Below are 20486 nucleotides of genomic sequence, written 5' to 3'. Positions count from 1 at the left end.
AAATCTCCTGGTTTTTAAACCAATCTCATGGTTTTGGAAGTCAGATTTATGATGTTTGAAGGATGGGGTTGGCAAACCTGCATTAAGCAAGGATGTGGATGGGTTATCAGCTCATGAGGAGGCACCCATTTCCCCAACCCAGGATCAGGCAGCAAGCAGCATTACCAGCTCTTGCGATTTCACCATAAGTCTCACAATATTTGTTTTCTTTAAATCCCCAGCTCCTGGATCCATGTGATTAGGCAATACTCTCAGCTTCCCTTTAAAACAAGTAAGTTTAAAACAAAGCAGTGCGGGGGGGTGGAGTGGGGGCTTCTCTGGGAAGGCTTTGGTGACAATCACTTTTAAAACAAGTAAGTTTCTAGCCCTCATGGTTGCTCAGATAAGCCTGAAAACGTGACCTCCGTGCAGCTTGAGGGCTCAGAAACCAAAAGGAAAATCAAAAGCGTCCCAATTTTATCATTAAAAAACTCACTAACCATAATCCAGTCTCACTTGTGGGAGGGGGAGGGGTGATTGGTGATTTCTGAACTCGTGGCGTGGCCAGTATTATTGAGTGAATGAATGAATGCACTGCACCTTAGTCCCTGTGCAGCCCTCTGTCCCTGCACTGAAAACCCAGATCAGGATGAAAGCCTGGGCATAGTTTGTCCCAATTCCCCCGCACATCCTGCACACACACCCAACCCTAAATCCCCCTCACCCCTCTCCTGCTCCCTTGAGGGGTCAGGGGCAGGCACAGCGGCTCCCAGCTGCGCTATCGGGCTGCGGAAGGGTAGACGCTTGAATAGCTTCACTTTCCCCGAATGCGCCTGTGCGGGCGTGCTGCGCATGCTCAGTGGGGCGAGCTGTAGGCGCAAAGCCCGCCCTGCTCTGTGGCCGGGATCTGCATCCGGGTCGCGGCTTGCGGCTGTGCCCATTGTCTGGGTTACCGGCCCGGACTCCGCCAGCGCCGAGGAGCGGGAAGGCGACCGGGGCGCTTGCCGCCGCCGCCTCCCGAGCCCGCCCTTCGCCTCCTGGTCCCGCCGCCGGCTTTAGTAAGTGACTGTCCCCGGAGTCCCCGCACTGCCCGCCTGGCCGCCCCGGGCTAGCACTGGGCGTCCCCCAGGTGCAGGGGCGTCCGTCTCTCGCCCCTTCCCTCCCCACGGTGCGAGGTCTTGCCTGCCCCCCACACCTCCCGCTGGGAGGCAATAGCCACCCCCCTTAGCCCCTCCCTGCCCCCCGCTGCTCTCCGTATCCACTGCTCAGTTAGTACTAACGAGCTATCGTTTCTGAGGGGAGCTGGTCCTGGGGGCCGGGGATGCCCCCACAAAAGAAGTATTAACCCCAAACCTTTATGCATCATGTTTCCCTTCCCTCCCTGCACTTGTAGGACTATTTCAGATCCTTGGCTGTAGGTGGGTGCTATTGTCTCCGATGTTGTTTGTGTGCTGACTGAGCTTTAAACTGTACAAAATAGGCAGTTCCTGCCACCGGCCCCTGTATAATCTATATGGTTTATGCTTAATATAATGTTGATTTTTCATTATTATTCTCTAATAATGAAATGTTTTCCTTTCTATAGTGGATCGCAGTTCGAAGAGGAGACAAGTGAAGCCTTTGGCAGCTTCACTGCTGGAAGCTTTAGATTATGATAGCTCAGATGACAGTGATTTTAAGGTTGGAGATGCCTCAGGTAAACATTTCCCTTCATCTCCCCAGTTCAAAATGATATTTTGTTCCCATTATTTTTATGAGAGATTATGGCTTTTGGTTTCGCAGCTCATATCTGGAATGGGAGAAGGAGTGGCACTGGTCAATCAGTAGGCTATACATTGAAATTGTACATTGTGTTTCTGTAGAGGATATAAACCTGTTGGAATGTTGGGACCTGAAGCCCAGTAATCTTACTGGTTAATTTGTAATCCTTCTCTCTGTGAAATACCTAACCCAGGGTACAACTTTAAAAAGTATTTTTTCCAAAATAAAAATAGATAATTAAGCATTAGTTGCTTTCAGAACATTCCCCTTGTAGATCAAACAAGGACCAGCAGGGACAATAAGTATTTTTTGTGCACAAGTGTTTTAGTTGTCGCTCCTAGTTTCTAGTTAGGCTACGTCTACACTACAGCCTCTGTCAGCAAAACTTATGTTGCTCAGGGGTATGAACAAACCACCCTGCTGGGTGACATGGGTTAGCACTGGGCACATGAACTTGTCAGTGTATGATAGCGGAAGAGCTTCTCCTGATGACATAGTTTCTGCTGTTTGCAGAGGTGGGGTTTTTTTATGCTGATAGGAGAGCTGTCTCCCTTTGGCATAGTGTCTTCACCAGATGCGCTGTAGCGGTGCAACTGCATCAGTACAGCTGTGCCACTGTAGCTCTGTAAGTTAGATCTGGCTTTTGTCTAACAAAAAACCATTATGGAATTACCTATTTATAATGTTGGACTAACATATTAATGATAAGCAGTCATTTCCTTCACAGCACCTCTTTGTTCCCAAAAGCAAGAGATTATCTTTTCTGGATGGCCTGGCCCTTCCCCCCCAAGCCTGGTCCCTGCCAAAAAGTAGACAACTTGGGAGGAGAACAAAAAAACAATTTAGATTTATTTATTTATATTACAGTAGCACCAGAGGACTCAATCAGATCAGTGCTGGGATCTGTATGAACTCAGAATAATATAGTCCCTGCCTCAAAAGATCTACAGTCTAAAGCCCTATTCCTGCCATCTAATCCATATTCAAAGACCCTTGTACCTGCATGGAATCTCTCTTGAAGCCTAAAATAAGCCCCCACACAATAACTGATGTAATAAATAAATGGAGGCTGGAGGTGGGAGGAAGAGGGTAAAAGTGGCAGGACTATGTAGATAAATAGACTAGCTATATACAGATCATAGAATCATATGTAGAAATAAAACGAGGTTTAAGGCCTAAAGGGAGCCCTATGGCCACCTGTCTGACCTCTTACATAACACAGGCCAAAGCACTTCACCTAGTAATTCAGATGCATTGAGCCTAGTGACTTGTAATTTCTACCACGTCTCTTGGTAAACTGTCCCGTATTAATAAATTTAGTAATTCCTAATGGCTCCTTGTCCAACATAGGTGTTTAAACTGATACAGGATTGCAGGTATGCTCTATTTTTCCACTGGCCTCTCTTCCTCAACTTTAGTCCCAATTTTAAAGATTCCCCTGGGGATTGTCTTCTTGTAGGAGAGAATTGCAGCAGCATCAGAATGAAACTGATCTGCATCTTGTTAATTTTCACTTTAAGCTTCTTTGGAATTAAGGACTTTTCATCTTGCAGATAGAACTCTCTGGAAGGAGTTGAGTGAAACAAATTATATTGTCAATTTCCAGTGGCAGGCTAGTCACTTTTATTGTAGTGCAATAGCATAGGTGGCATTTATAATGATGTAATAGCAAAAGTGAGGTTCTTGGGAAAGGGAGTATGGGACACACAGGGGTAGTGTGAAGATCAAAATGGGAAAATAAAAAATGGGAGTATGTTGTATAACATTCTCATATTTAGTGAAAAAATAAATTCAGAAGTAAAACTTCCTACTTAAATTATTATTTTGTATTGGAACCTAAAGACTCCACTTGGATTAAAGGTCCATTAAACCTATGGGTGTTGTACAAACCGGGAGACTCAGTCCGGGCCCTGAATAGTTTACAGATGTTTAAATCTCTACTCCAGTTTTAAAGAGCGCAAGTGGGAATTCCCTCAAGATGCAACATAGAAGCCAAAGCAGTTTGTGATCTCTAACAATAAGAGAAGTTTGCTTGTTCTGCTCTTAAAATACTTTGACCTTTTTTTGTGTTCAGATCATTGAAATAGCTTTGCTTTAAAACTTCAGAATTGGTATAACTTCAGTTGGGAGTGCTTACTCTGTGAAATTTTGAAAAGAAAAAAAGTATTTGAAATAAAGTTCTGAATGTTTTGAGAGGAAAAGCTTGTCAGTTCTTCAGTGGCTTCTATCCCTTTTGTGTTGATTTTTAGTACAATATAAATGTTTGCTTCCTGTGTTTCATGCTAATTAGACAATAATTGCATGCTTGAAAGAGCAGGTCTGTGCCGTTCTGAATGTGGTTGATATATGATTTTATATTTAAGCTATACTTGGCCTGGTTACTTTTTTGATGGAAGAACTGAACGACAAGGGTAAAAGAACTCTGCAACATGTCCAGAGTTTGCCTCACAAATAATACCCTATTATTGATTGAAGAGTAGATTTTCCTTTAGTTTACAACATTGTTGATTCTGCAATACATAAGACATGGGCAGATTCTTGTGTTCATGTGGTACCCTATTGAATTCAGTGTTGCTCCATGTGGATCCAGAGATCTGTCTATCTACAATATGTTGCAGGATCAGGGCCTATATGTCTTTAAGTCTAAGTACTCTTTGGATTTAGAATTCTGTGGCTGAACTTCTTGTTTGGAATGGATTCCTTACAAATGTAGATGACCAAGTAACTAAAAATAAATGGAGAATAACCTTATTATATTGTGCAATATGATTATGCTTTCAAATAAATGCCAGTATGTGTGGCTACTCAACAAATAGGCAGTAACGCATGTATTTGGTTATATCACTGTACACACACACACACACACACACACACAGCTATTTCAGATTACTAAAATTTTTAGTAAAAGCCTAAGAAGTTCCACAGAAAAAAAGGTTAATCATCAAATATAAGGATTTAAACGCACTGAAGTCAAGAAATTCAAAAGTTGGGTTCCCCTCACTCAGCCACGTTGCATTTGTGTATGTGAAGTTATAGATCTTAACAGCCTGTGTAGTAGTATGAGATGCTAAGATACTGCAAACCCTTAATCGTGCTCATTGTCACACTGAAATCAATGGAACTATGTGCTGTAGCAAGGGTTTGCAAGATTGAACTCAACTGTTTAAAATAGATATTTTAACTCCCAAATCTTCTGGATTCTATTCCTCTGAAGTCTTGTATGTGATAAGGGAACTTCCAAAATAAAGGAACAAATTACTCACCAGTTCCAGTGGTAACCCTAGTGTGGACAAGGTTTCCATGGGTAGACCCATTTTTATAACAGTGTCAGTTAATCCTGTTTTTAAGCTTTTCATCAAGTGTAGCCGACACAATGGTAAAATGATGGAAGCAACTGATGCCTTATCTGCTTTAAGGATCCCACTGGTTTTGGAATTCATAAACTTCCCCATTGTAGACATGACACTAGTTCTAAACCTTAGTGTTGCATTTGCCTGGTTATTTTCAATGAATAAAGTAACTTTCTTACACTTTCTCAGATACTATTTCTAGTAGTGCTCCTTAATATCATTATAGTTAAAGCTGTATTTATTACTCATTTATTACAAATAATTTAAAGACTTATTCCTGGCTGAAGATTGGCATTACATGGTCTCAGTTTTAGAATAATTTTTTAAAAAATAATTAGTTTGGCTCCTTTTTAAAGTTACAAGAGACAAAGAACATTCAAGTTTGTGATTTGGGATGCTTCCTTGTACCCTATGAGGCGGAGTTTCATGTCTTCAACTGAAGTTTTGCAATCCAACAGTGCACAATAAAGATCAGTGCTTTGAGAATTTGCTTTGAAAAGCAACTATAGTGTACTCTTCTCTTTAACTTTAAATAGATGCATCCTAAGGATTCTTGATGCTTGGACTAGAGTATCTATTTGTTTCCTGTATAACTTGTGTGTATAGCACCTTTTTAGCCTAGAGCTCTCAAAGCACTTTAGAGCCCATGTGGATATGCAGTCACTTTTGAAGGATGAACTCTGCATCTATTTGCATCAGCATTGCCGCACAGTAAGTGCGGTGAAGAACATTTTCGTTTCAACTGAAAACATTAAAGAGAATTTTTAAGTAGGCAAGATGGATTTTTGAAAAACATGACAGCAGGGTTAAAGTGCTCAGAACTTTTTACTCTAACTTTTTTTTTAAATTTCCTGTCATGCCACAAGCTGCATGATGCTTTTCTTGCCATTATTATTTATTAATAAACACTTAAAGACCCTAATCAAAATCGGTACCTTATTCTGCTGGGCTCTGAAGAGACATGAATAAAGAGATAGCCACTGTGCTGGATGCTGTGTCGCTTACTGAGTGCTGGCTCAGAGGTAAGAATGCCCACTTACTACATAGTTAGTAACTGGGTTGTCCTTAGATGCTTTTCATCCTTGTGCTGACTAGACATGACACACTGTAAGTTTGTCAGATGCTGTAAACTGAAATCTCCAGTTGTGTATCTGAAAGCCAATCATTCACAACCCCTTTTTTTGTAACCTTCCCAAATCCACACCTGCATTTGATAAAGTTGCTTAAATGCCTCACTCATAGGCATAGGATGACAAAGTACTGCCTCTAAACAGTACAATCATATCTTATATGCTTTTGTCTGATGATCTTTGTCTTTACATACATTACTGTGTCTCTTCTGCTAACAGCAGTGTTTTAATTTAAAGATCTGAGCCATATACTTCATATTTTAAAATGCCTAGTCACACTTTCATACAATGCAAATAAGTGCAAAAAATTATGGCTTCAAGTAAAATTGACATTAGATTAAGTCTAAAATCAAATGTTTGGAACATTACATAATAGACACCAATTCTATTCTTTTTTGGTATTTAAGATTGATTCAGCCACTATTCTATCCAATATGCACAATTATGGTGTTTAGCTTTATCTGATAACCAGAAATCTGCTAATAGAACGTAAGTTACAATGATTTTAAAGTGCCTTCTTTTTCATACATTCAAACTGGAGAAGAATTGTCTTATCCTGTATCAAACCACCAAAATGACTGCTTTTGTAGCTGATTGTTCTTTAAGGTATTTTAAAACTTTCCTTTTAGAAAAAGGAATTTACCTTTTGTAATTAGGTGAAATGATTGGAATGGCATATGGTATACTGTAGTTACTCTGAGATATTTGGTTCACATACTGCTTTTTTCAGGTTTTGTGACTGGACTTGAGACTGAGTATAGTGGTTAGCTGACAGGGAACATGGAAACCAGGACAAGTTGCAAGAATAAAGGATTGGAAAGAACTAGAAATGTTCCATTAGGCTTTCTGACAAAAAAAAAACCTTTTTTTTTTTTCCTGATAATGCTATGTTGACCATCGCTGTATGAAGAACGTATTTTTTCAAATTTAAAGAATATTTGACAAATTGTACAGAGAAGAGTTTAAAAAATGTATCCCATTTCTTGTATTTTTTTTTTTTTTTTTGGCAATCAGATGCGTTGCTATTCAACTATGAGTATCACCATTTGTTTTTTACTCTTAAAGGTCAAAATTAGTTGTGGAGCCATTATTTTAAGTAGTATAACAAGATTAATTAAAAAAAAAGCTTTAATCAGAGTATATTTAGAATAAAAAAAACTACATAAAAGGATAAGACTCTACTTCCTAGTGCAGTTAATCTACATTTATCTAAGATTAACTTTCTGACTGACTTTCTTGCAATAATTTTGATAAAGTGATTTTTCATAATCAAGTGCAGGCACAGTTTAGTACAGCCTTGGTCATGGGACTTGATCAGCTAAAGCATAGTTAACTTAAAAAAAATTGCTTTTGTGACACTGGGGCTTTGTGATACTGTATTGGTGGTAACAGTCTCTCTTGTTTGCCCCTAGTCATGGGGTCTGTTGTTTCCCTAAGGGAAGGACTCAAGATATCTGAAGTTGTACATGGTGGTCATGTCCCCCACCACATGTTCAATTCAGGACACTTGCTGTGCACTCAGCATGCTTATACTTAGATTCTGGAAAGACTCTTCTCTGAGCTTAACTTTAAGCATATGAATAAGTCTTGGTAGGATCAAGAGCGTGTACAATTAAAGGAATGCTTCAAAATGGTGCCAGGCACTCCTCTCCTGTTATTGTGAGCCTACTTTCACTGGCTTACCATAAGACATGGCATTTGTTCATAAGCCTTTTACTCTTAAAAGTAAAATTTGTTAATTAATTTAGAAGTTAAAATTTATTGTAAGAAATGGGTCCTTTAAGAAATTTAGTACCTGGTGTCACTCTTTAGCACCACATCCTTGCATTCATAAATGTATCCACATAAGGCTTAGATACGTGCTGTGTGTATGGGGCTCTCTGCATCCTGTCTCCACCGTGCTAGTTCCACTATCTATTGGGGTGTATATGACTATGAAGGTGTATGCAGGGATTGCTCTTTGGTAACTAATACAATGCATTAGTTGCTATTGCTTGGTAATTAAGATGATTAAGGGCAGAGGCATTTTTTTTTAGGTGCCGGTAAAGTAGTTCTCTATAATGCGTGGCTTAAAAGATACTTGATGTGGTTAGAGATTTATTTATTTATTGGCACTTCTTGGAGATGACCGGCACAATTTGGTGATAGATCTGAACAACCTGGAAAATCTCAATCCTTACTTCATTGAATAATATGCACACCACAGAAGCCCTTGCCTCATTGAGTGCATGTATCATGCAGAACAGAACTTTCTACTGTTTTCTAGTAAATTGCTTCAAATAAGACAATTTTAAGTTAAGGAAAACAAAGAATAAATAAATATTTCAAATGAAAACTAGTAAAATAATGTTAATTACTAAGAGAAACATTCAAGTCAGAAAGTGTCCAGGCATCTTTCAACCTTTTTGTGCAAATTCATCATAATAATCTTTAATTACATTTTTACATGTTCTGCCTCATTCTCTATTCAATATACAAATAAGTGAGACTGAAGTTCTGCTAGGAAAAAAGAAGTCCAGAACCTCTGCCTTATCCATTGTGCAAATTGGACTATGTGTAGTGAATGAGACAAGGGACCAGCAACAGAAGAATGATAATGGGGTGACACCCAGTTCAGATTTGCCCATTGTCCAAACTGTGCACTGAATGAGGCAGAGCTCTTGTAAGGTAAAAATAGTAAGTGATGGTGAAATTAAGAATTCTTACTATGCATATATACTAGGTGGCAGAGTTAAGTTTATATGAGCAAACTCAACTTTGGCACTTCTTGACTTTTGAATGCTTCATTTTGTAACCAAGGTCTTTAAATGGAGTGTTTTGTACTGAGTATCTATTTTATCTTGAGCTTTCATTTTCAAGGTTTAGAGGGTAACTACTAAGATTTTAAAACAAGTTCACTTATTCAAATGGCGAGTATATCTATCCCATACTGCTGCCTGTTGGTAATATGAGCAGTGATGCAAAGAGGAATTTAACTATGTGTCATTTAATATATTTTAACTTTTTTTTTGTCATTTCAAAATGCACTCATTCAACAGATTCTGAGTAGTACTACTTGCAGTAACGATATTTGGACACCAACTGCAACATAGGTTGGATGCCTAATAAGGGAGGAACATACATCATTCTGTAATTTTAACAACTTGTTACTTCAACAGCTTTTGGGTTTTTTGGGTACATTTGTGTTGGAACACTTTTTTTAAATTTTCATATGCTCAACAGATTCTGAAGGAAGTGGTCGTGGGAGTGAAGATGCATCAAAGGACAGTGGTGAAGGTTCCTGTAGTGAATCAGAAGAGAATGTCTTGGAGGAAGAATTGGCAGAAGAAATGAAAGTAGAGGAAGAACAGCAACCCAAAACTTCTGCTGGAGAAATTATACTTACAACAGAGAAGGAGGTGATTAAGACTGAAAAAAGAGAACAGGAGGAAGAAGATGAGAGGCCAAAAAAGAAAAAAGAGAAAGAAAAAGCAACTGAAACTGATGCTGCTGCTGATGAGCAAACAAATGAACCGAAAAAGTGGAATTTGCGTAGGAACCGACCTCTGCTGGATTTTGTATCGATGGAAGAGCTAAATGATATGGATGATTATGACAGTGAGGATGACAACGACTGGCGACCTACTGCTGGGAAGAAGAAGGGAAAAACTGCTCTGCGGAAAGAGGGAAGTGATGGAGATAATGAGGAGGATGAAGATGATGGAAGTGGTAGTGATGAGGATGACAATGATGAGGAAGGCAATGAGGATAACAGCAGCACTGCTAGTGATGGTGGATCCAAGAAAAAGAAACATAAAGTTCTTAGCAGGAATAGTGCTGATGATGAGGAGCTGACAAATGATAGCCTCGCTCTATCACAAAGCAAGAGTAATGAGGTAGAGCAACCAACTTTCTATAATATGTCTGTTGAAAAATGGAAAGTACTCTGCAGTGCTATTCTTTTTAAATTACTCGTTGAAGTTAAACTGATTGACTGGAATCCTATTTACATTGGGTTTTTTTGAATAATTAAACCTACAGAACTATGCTGTATGGGTACTGCAAGTGAAATAAATTGGCCTTTATGGCCCAAGCAAATCAGCACCCATTTAAATCAGTGGGGGTCTTTCCATTGGCTTCAATGGCCTTTGGATCAGCTTCATAGCAAGTAGGTCCATAGTGCAAACTAACTTCTGCTAATGAACAGTTTAGTTCTGTTATAGCATGTATCTTATTAAACAGAAACCAACGCTAAAGTCGCGTAATAGCTTTGACACGTCCTAACAAATATATTAAAAAAAAAAAGTAAATATTCTTGATCCAGTTCCTCATTGCAGCAAACATAGAAAGCAAAAATTAAATTCTCTGTTCAAGAATTCTTAATAGAGGAACATTTACTCTGATGTGGGCTCAGCTGGAATGAATGTTATATTTCTCTAGCAAGCTGTTTGTAGTTTTGGTGTTGCTCTAACTTTTTTTAAAAAACCAAACAGTACCATGGGTAAGAATTAATTGTATTGACTACAATGTGATTGCAGAATGCAAATAATGTGTTCCGTTTCTGATATTGCAATCTTTTACCACACAATTCCTGTTCCCTTAAATAGGGGTATTAGTACTGTATTGGGTTGTTAAGATTGCTGACTTAATACATCACAGTTGCAAAATTCAAAAAAATCACTGTAAAGACTATTGTTTTAACTTTTTGCAGGTAAGTATAGTGTTGATACAATAGGGTGTAACTTCTGGATAAATTATAGTTGTACAGGATTACTTAGAGGGTTTTTTCATTTAAAGAATCTTTTCTGATGAGTAATGTGTGCTGATTTTACTTTTAACACTCCAAATTGTGTTGAGCGAGGTTGAGTATTTTGGAATGTTGAAGAAACAAATGTCTTTCTGTGTTGTACTTTAATGAGAGACTTACTTGTAGATACTTGATGGATTTAGTCACTAACATTGGGTATCAGTTGTGCATTGAATCAACGCTAGTAGTTGTGACTAAAAAGATAACTTGAGAATTATATCCCTTAGGTTTTACTTTTATCAAATGTGTGTACTGTTTTTAACATTAAACCAGTACAATTGTTTGGAAATTTGCGACATTGTGTGCATTATATGCTTATTGCTGTGACCCTACAAGGAATGATTAGATTTTATAGTGTTAGGGTCCAAAGTACTACTTAGATGAATGTGTCATTTTTGAACCTCATAGCAGGTAACGTTTGCCCTCTTGCCACAGTAGGTACAATACAGGCAGTGATATTGCAGACCTATTTTACCCTGATCTTTAGGGCTCTCTTAGAGTAGCCCACTCTCAGTCCCTTTTCCTTTGTATCGTTTTCTAATTTAAAGCTACCACTATACACTTATCCATGCTTTCTAGCTGAGACTCTCAAAGCACTTCACGGATATTAATGGACTAAGCTTCACAGAACATCTGAGATAGATTAGTGTTGTTACAGTATAATCCCATATTACAGATGGGGAAAATGAAGGACCGAGAGATTAAGGTCTTGATCCTTAATGTGTCCTCTGCTCCCACTGACATCAATGGTAATTGATGGCATTTAGCACCTTGCTGGATTGATTCTTAAGTGACTTCTCCACAGTCTGTGCCAGACTTAGAATTAAAACCCAGATCTCCTAGCTTCAAATCTTGGGCATGAATAATAAGACCATCTTTCCTACCTTTCAGAATGAACTATCACAACTGATTAAAAATTATCCTAACACTGCATGTTAAGAACTATCTGAATTTTTTGATTAAGCTGTTTTTAGATTGTTTTCTTTCAATACAAAGCAAGGTAATTGAGTCTCTAAAATTGAAAATGATCTTAATGGACTTTAATTTTTAAATCTAGTTTTAACTTCTAGGTTAACAGAATACATGTCCAATTTCACTTTATGGGGTTTGAAACAATGTTTTAAAAGTGCTGCTGGCAGCTCCACTATATTAATTTTTCACATTTAGTAAAAATAGTTCCTCTAGAGTCCAGCAGAATCTCATTACAATGCAGAAGCTTAAGTCCTAGTAATGCAGATGTTACTGTGCTTGATGTATGAAAGGACAGAGTATTTAAGCAACTAACTTTGTAGGCAGCTAATATTGAGGCCTTTAAAAAGATTTTGGTTTTTCTGTCAAGTCTTTTTGCTCTGTTAATTTTTTTGCCCTTTCATTTTGCAAAGATAGAATTCAAGGACAGACCATGTTATACTTGAACCTGTGTTGTAATGACTTACCTTTATAGTGTTCTACTGTATTAAGTGTAGGCAGACAAGCTTACACTGTCGCAACTTTTGTCAAGCATCATTAGTAGATAAATGATGCTCTTCAATTTTATAATCGCTATTGCTTTAAGGAGCTCTTTTCTTCCCCAATGAGGTCCTCTGCAATTCCCATTAAAGTTATTAGGAAGTACATGTGCATAAGTTGTGAAACTTAATACTTCCTGCAATAGTGGACTTTGTATGGGGAATTAAGTGGTGATGGAAATGAAATCCACCCCTTTACCTTGCAGATGTAGGGTTTGGCTGGAACAACAGTTCTTGACCCCACATGAGGGTTCCTGGCCACTACATACACCATACCACAGATTCAGGGTCCCCTCACAAAACCTAATTTTGATGCCAAATTTGGTATCCTTGCAGCATTGGCTTAGCCCTCTACCATCTATCTGTTTCTCATACATATTTTCTCCATATAAATGTCATATCAGTGTTTTCACATAGTTCTATTTATTTGGATAAAAAGTCACAAGTTTTATATGTTTGCTTTTAGTTAGAAAAATGTCAGTGTTTATAGAACTAGAAATCAGACCAAAATTTTAGACCTTCCTCAGTGAAGCCGAACAAAGAATCTGAGCCTGTGGTGTTGACTGAAAATTCTGGCGTTCCGTAAAGTCCTTAGAACTTAAAGGACCTCTCTGCTACAAGTCTAGCTGTGCCAGTGCACAGTTAATCTGCCATAGTTAGGAGGTATTGCTAACACATTTTTGTATTTGTAAAGTGAAGGGAAAGTTACCTAAATCATATTTATAGGCAATTATACAGGGAGAGAAGTGCTCTCAATTCATGGTCTTGTCACAAAGTGCTGGCCTTTATAGGTTTATTCTAAAAGTAAGGGGAAACCCTCATTAATCCTGAACCTATGTAATATGGGGAAAACTTTAATTCCTTCTTTATTTCCTGTTCATCCGTTCTGCAAACATGACACTGTGTGCTATTTTTTTATAATTTTCTCTCTTATTCCTAGAGTTATCTTCCCCATCACCTCAAGGATCATGACCTCTTTCTTGATTGAGAGGGTAATGGAAAATATACTCATAGTGGAAGCAGAGTATAGGGTTTACTAGCTTGCCTTCATCTTGGTACCCTCTCTTCTACCATGGTCTTTGTGAGCATCTTTAAGTTTGTTTTTGTCCCTCTCCAGACAATAACTACAAGCAATCTGGCTATAACTACTTGCTCCTGACTTAAATTCCTGAAGAGATTGCCTGTGTCCTGAATGGGTTTAAAATATGTAATGACTGCCTGTATTTTTTTTTATTTTTATTTTTTGAATGTTTGATGTAAATATATAGCTTGTGCCAGATTAATAGCTCTGGAACCAGGAATCTTCTGTAAACAGAAAAGTTAGTAGCAGCACTACAAACTTTTCCACAGTGCTCCACCAATGTACCTCATAACTGAACTTCAGTGTCCAAATTTTGGAAGATCACTTGTGCCATGGTCCTTGGCCTGTCAGATCAAGATGCCAGTTGTACTGTATAGTGGAACCAGATTGAGATCTACAAAGCTTTCCATGTAGGCCACTGAACAAACATCATAAAGCAACCGGGGGTGGATTCAGACTGGTAACCAAGAAGTGACAAGAGCTCTGTATTATTGATCTCCTAAGACTATGTAGATTTGGTTCTATTTTTATGAAGTTTAAAGAAAATTAGAACAACCAAACAGGGCTTTGGAGCTGTGCTCCGGCTCCGCTCCAGTTCCAGGCAAAAACCTGCAGCTCCACGGCTCCGGAGCTGCTCTGCGATCCGCTCCAAAGCCCTGCAACCAACTCAACAGTTTCTCCATGTGATGTTGGCAAACACCCCATATAAATTACATTTTATTCGTCGTTCTAGTGCGCCATATTAGATTTTATGTATAACCTAGGCACATCTCTTTTGTTTAATGTAGAAATGGTGGTTTTACATACCATATTGGAAATGTATTTCCTTGAGCTTTTGGAAAATTCCCTAAAATGTTGAGGACCTAGATATATTACTCACTTTCAAATCATCAGTTTGGTGTTGGCCTCACTTTTCTTAGTGTTTTGAGTACTAGAAATTTTAAAACAATACATACTAATTGTACAGCTTACATTATCTTTTGTAGAAAGGATGATCAATGTGCATTTAACATATTGTAATGAAAACATAACAGAATAACTATCCCAGTTAAACTTTTTAGTGAGATGAATTAAGTTATGCTGAACCATAAATCTGCCTCCCCCATCTGCCCCCAGGCTGGCATTAGTCTGTTAGCATTGCATTGTATCTATTATCTGTAGTCCTGAATATTGCAAGTTGAAATTTCTTTTGTTTTTAGGAAAATTTGGGAAGAGAAAATATCATAAGACCCACATCATCTGGAAACTAATTGCCTTTGCATCTGGGAAATGTTTACTACTCATGATATGCTCTGTCTAGTATTGTATTGCTTTTAATTATGAGCAAAGTGATCGATCAATAAATGATGCAAGTATGGTAAATGACTTTTGTATCTTCAGAGCCACTTGGGCATTAGATTTATTTTCTAAGGAAATGGTTCTCAAACTGTTGTCCATGGGCCACAGGTAATCTGTGGAGCTTTTCCTGGTGGCAGCAGAACACAAAATATCTTGAGAGAAGTGCTATGTGGGATTGAGAGACTGAGGGAGGTAATTGGAGAACCACCGATCTAAGGGTTAAAAACAGGGTGTTAATGCATTATCACAATCGTCAATGAGGGATTGGGGTGGGAATGGGATGTTTGAAAAGGAAAAGTTCTACCCCCACCCGCTTTTTTTTTCCTGTTGCTCCAAAATCCACAGCAGTACAGATTCTGGGATATGCCAAGAATTCTAATAGTAGCTGTTGGCTGTCATGGATAGCCAGCCTCTGCTCTGAAACTATTACAAATACTTCTTTAATTAATCAGTAGTGATGTTTTTATTACTAGGGCATCTGATGCCTCACCTCTCCATATGTTAAGACTTTATTGGTGAAGCCAGTCTAAGTTCTATGTTCTACTCTTTTTGTAAAAATAGAGGTGGGAGTCGGGGGTGCCGTGTGCTAATACAGTACAGAGACATTACTCTACAGTCCAGAAACATATTAATCAATTTGAGGACAACCTTAAATCCATTCTAAATAGTATCCATTTAAATATCTTGAAAGGTTGAAAATGCCCAGAACTTATCCATCACTCTTTTATATCTGAATAATATAAACTACTCCATGTTTTCCTGAGAGAAATTCCTAATTGAATTGTATAAATTAGTAATATTTCACTTTATATAGTGCCTTTCACTGTGAAGAATTCTGAAGTACTTTATAAGCTATATATGTGATCCTGCAAATCCTTACTTGTGTTAGTAGTCAGAAGATGAGACATTCTTACCCATTTAATAAATCATATGTAAAATCAGCAGTATACTTTTTTTAACACTTGTGTGGGCTTTTGGGAAGGCATGGGCTTTTGGGAAGGCATAGACTTTTTGTTGAAGTGCAATAATTTTCTGAAGTTAGCTGGACTCCCAAAACATACTTTCAACCTTAATTCTTATTGCAATGAAGTTTTATATATTTCTGATATTCCTCTTTTAAAGAACACCAACAGTTTAAATCATGTTGGTGGATAAGGTCTGCCAGAAGGGAGACCTGCTCTAGTAGATCTTATAAGGCCCACCCAAGCAAGGCTTCTCTACAGCAGGCGTCATCAAGACCCGAAAAGGCGGATGGCAGAATTGCACTTGGGCATCATACAATTCTAGCGGAGAGGAAGACTTTTTTTTTATATAGATGTAAAAACCTTCAAGTACTTAATTTTTTCATGCTTTAAAATATTTTTATATATAATTATAAATATAAAAATGTTACAGGGCAGAAGTCAAGGAGAATCCATAAGTCGTCTTAATTTTTTTATTTACACTGGGCAAATACCTGTTTTCAGTAGAAATAATAAACCATTCCAGGGTGATTTCCAGTGTAATCAATGCATCTTAATTTTTCAATGCTAGGACTCACTGATCCTTGAAAAGTCTCAAAACTGGACCTCCCAGAAAATGGACCATATTCTGATTTGCTGTGTTTGTCTTGGGGATAACAGCGAAGATGCTGATGAAATAATCCAGTGTGACAATTGTGGAATAACAGTGCATGAAGGTAATTTTGTTTCTCTATTCTATTTTATTATTGGGAAGGAAAAGATAAAGGCAAAGCTTACTTGTTAATATAAAGAATATAAGATGCCTGGTCTAACAAATGAACCCTAAAAATCTGGTGTTCGATTCTTTGTATTGCAGAAATTTCTTACAATAGTATAAATTTCACCCTAACAGACCAAAAGTTGTAGTCCCCGTTCCTCCCCCCCCCCCCCACCTCCCGGACGTAAATATGCTTTTAGAGAAGAAAACTTCAGGGAATATGGGGCAACCTATAAGGTAGGTTTTAGTGTAAATTCCAGTTTGAAAATGCTAAAATGCAGGCTATTATTTTTCAGGTCTTATTTTTGGGAATTCAGATTAAATTTAGATATACTAACGCAGTGCTTCTGCTTCATAAACTAGGGCGTAAGGTCATGGCTGTAAATTCTAAGAGCAAAGTTTGCAGTGGTACTAAGTGGACAGAGGGCCAATGAGGCCCGGAAAGGGTATGGTCAGGGCAGTTGAGTTCATGTGAAAGTTAGAGACTTGTTAAATATAGTGAAGATAAGAGGTTGAAATCAGGAGGAAGTTCAGGCTACATGAAAAGAGGAATTAACAATTAATAATTGTGGTTTTTTGTTTTTGGTAATTGTTCAAAAAGTCCACGCTGGGTGGTAGTATGATGTAGAAGGCCTCTTGTAATATGCAGAAAGTGATAAGGGAGCTAGGGGGAGTTGCCTTATAGGTGCAATTAGGTAGAGCTTCCAGTAGGCAGTATCAATCTGCCTGCCTTATGGGTTTCATGAAAAAATTGAGGCTCAAAAATCTTTCTCCTTTAGTCTTTTCATTAGTTGTACTACTAGGGTGACCAGGTGTCCGGTTTTGGACCAGAACACCCAGGTCAAAAGGAATCCTGACGGCTCCAGGCCATTGAATGTCCAGTTCATGGCGCCGCAGCAGGGCTGGCAGGCTCCCTGCTAGTGCCACGCTGCGGCCCACGCAGCTCCTGGGTCTGGAAGCAGCAGGCATGTCCAGCTCCTAGCCTTAGGGGCTGCTAGGGCGGAGTCTGTGTGGTGCTGCGACCGCAGGCATAGCTCCCATTGGCTGGGTCAGAGCAGGGGAGGAACTAGCATTGCTCACAAGCACTCGGCAGGTGGCTGTTGAGGGGGCGTGTGGGGCCCTCTTCTCCTCGTGTGGCTGGGCTTGAGCTGCAGCACATGCCCTGCGGCAAACTGTCCTCTGTCTGTTGCCCCATTGCTGGCACTCAGGAGTTGGAGGTATGTGTATCCCCATCTCCGAGTGCTGGGAATGGGGCTGCACCCCCATCCCCCTCACTACATTCCTCTCTGTCGCATCCCTCCCCTGTCCTGCCCTGTCCCATCCCATCCTGCGCCCCACACCTACCCATCCCAACCATGTACCCCTTACAGTGCTATCCCACCCATCCTCTCCACTTCCCAGAGCCGCCACCCCCATGTTCCTCAGCCCCCCCCCCCCCCGGCACCCTATTCACCTCCATACATTGCTGCACTCCCGTTGTGTGTCTACATTCCTGTTTCCCCCACATCCTCATGCACCTCCCCCTGCATCCCCATCTACCCCATATACCCCATCTCTCCTCTCTCCTTCACTGCCCCCCCCCCCCGCCCGCATCCTCTGTCCTCCACCCTCTCCCCTCCAGCCTACCCTCCTCCCTTCCCTGCTGGGTGATTTAGGCAGTCCCTGGAAAAGTGTATGGAAAAAGTCTCTCCATGTAGGCAAGGGTGTGCATGCATGCATACGTGTGATAGAAACTGTGTCCCTTTGTGTAGGGATGTGCGTGTCTTGCTGCATTTGTGTATACCTGTATGAATAAAATTTGCAGCTTAACTCTGACTTTTATTCCTTTTGCTGGCTTGCGCACAAAATTGACATAAAATGTGTGTGTATTCATTTCATAACAAGTTTTTAAAAGAGAAGGGAACTCTAAAAGAAATGTATTATTTCTTAAGTGAATGTTGTTGATTAGTAATGGCAGAAGAGCCAATGTATCAGACATTTCTCCCCACCTTTGTCTCGCTACATTGTAAACTTTTTGTTGCAGACTCTCTCTTTTTATGTGTATGATGTCCAGCATCTACCTGGAGCCCTGATCATAGTTGGGGTCTCTAGGCACTAAACAACAATTGTAATAATAAATAATGTGGAAATATATGTGTTAGCGTATGCTAGAAGTATACACACGTGTATTCATGTGTATCTGCATGTAGGTGTGGGAGTGAGTTTCTACAGATTTATTTTTATATCTGGTTATCTGGTCAGGTGTGCATTTTTGTGGCTGTGTTCTATGGATTTGTTTTTTGGCTTTGGGAGTGGGCCTTTAATAGACCCATTGCAGTTGTGATAATGTGTGGTCCTAATTCCACATATAAAATTACAATAACTTTAGTGAACAAAACGCGTGGAGCTGGTTATGAAAAATGGGAAGGAGGAGGGATAGAATCATGAAAACGTTTGTGAAATTGCATTTTTTTTTTAAAAATTACCTTTTTTGACTATTTTGCTGTCAGCTCTAGCATCCTGTAACAAATAAAACCTGAACTTAGCATAATACATCTGTCAAAACAATAAATATGCCTGTTTGGGCCATGCATTGAAAATGAGCATGTGAGACAGGGTGCGGGAGAGCAAGAGACAGAGGGTCGGGGGGGCGGAGTGAGCTGGGGCGGAGTGAGCTGGGGCGGAGCCCAGGCAGGGGCGGGTCTTCAGAGGAGTGGTGGGGCAGTGGGTGGGGCAAGGGTGTTCAGTTTTTTAGAATTAAAAAGTTGGCAACCCTGTGTGCTACTAGTTTACGCTTACATTTTTATTTAGGTATGACACTGCAAGACTTTTAGAAATACGTTGCTAGAGCAAGCAAGTTAAAGGTGACCTGCAAGGAGTAGAGAATTTTGTGCTATTATTTGATTCTTTATAGTAAATAGCATGCATTTTTAAAATTGCTTGTTTTGTTCTGTTTTTTTTCACCTCAGAAATAACAGGAAAGTCAGGTTCTGTTTTCCCTCTGTTTTTGTAGGAGAACTTCTTGGATAACTCTGAAATAAGATTTGGAGCTTTATCAGCCTTAATTGAAGGGTGGGTGTGCTCTTCCGCCCCCCCCCCCCCCCCCCCCCGGTCAGAGTTAGATAGGTGTAAACAAAAATCAGAACATTTTAAATAGTTAAGAAAAGCATTTTTACTCCAGCTAATCAGATTTCATTTGCTTGTTTTTACTGATGTACTATCCCTGTCAGTTTTCATTTGCTCATAGTTTCCTAGGAAAGCAAAGTAAATACACTTCAGACATTCAGGTTTATTAAAAAAAAAAAAAGTGAGAAGAAACTCCCAGAACCTCTAGTTGTCTATATTAATCCTATAAAAGACAGAAAGAGCCACTCTTATTTTCTTTGCGTGTTGCTTCAAAAAGGTGAAATAGCTTTTTGTTTAATATAGAAAAGTTTAACTTTAGACTAAATCTCTTCCAACAAATAGTTCCTTGCTTCTTCTGTCCCAAGGAACTGGAGAGAAAGTTAATTGGCTTTTTGTGAGGTCATATTCCCTCCAGACAAATGTTGACTGCTTGAAACATTTAGTTATCCCTTCTTTCACTGACTAAAATGTTTTCAATGAGTGGTTTAGGGCTACCTAAAGTCTCTTGACAAGGTGGGAACTATTGGAGTTCTTCCGTAAGAGAACTTGATGTTTTGTGTACGAAATAAGTCGTTCCAGACCAATATCACACATTCTTTATCTCCTCACTCCACCTTTTTGTTACTTATGAAATCATGTTGTGAAAATACTCTACATCTTATGCTTTGAACTTGCTACAAATTCATGAATTGAGACTCTAAACTTTTCTTTTATGGTTCATTCCAGAAC

The 20486-nt window shown here is 39.1% G+C and overlaps 1 protein-coding gene across 3 annotated transcripts in view; it reads left to right on the top strand.

The window, feature by feature from the left end:
• Positions 1–828: 828 nt before the first annotated feature.
• Positions 829–20486, top strand: part of PHF14 (PHD finger protein 14) — a 285184-nt gene continuing 265526 nt past the window's right edge. For all 3 annotated transcript variants that reach the window (XM_048838246.2, XM_048838250.2, XM_048838249.2), the window contains exons 1-4: positions 829–1037; positions 1565–1675; positions 9443–10095; positions 16467–16611. In XM_048838246.2, the coding sequence (XP_048694203.1) occupies position 1037; positions 1565–1675; positions 9443–10095; positions 16467–16611 (910 nt within the window). In that variant the 5' untranslated portion in view covers positions 829–1036. The remainder of the gene's footprint in view (positions 1038–1564; positions 1676–9442; positions 10096–16466; positions 16612–20486) is intronic.

This window comes from Caretta caretta, chromosome 2 (assembly GCF_965140235.1).
Source record: "Caretta caretta isolate rCarCar2 chromosome 2, rCarCar1.hap1, whole genome shotgun sequence".
In the NCBI taxonomy this organism is placed as follows: domain Eukaryota; kingdom Metazoa; phylum Chordata; order Testudines; family Cheloniidae; genus Caretta; species Caretta caretta.
This window is presented reverse-complemented; position numbering and strand designations above follow the sequence as displayed.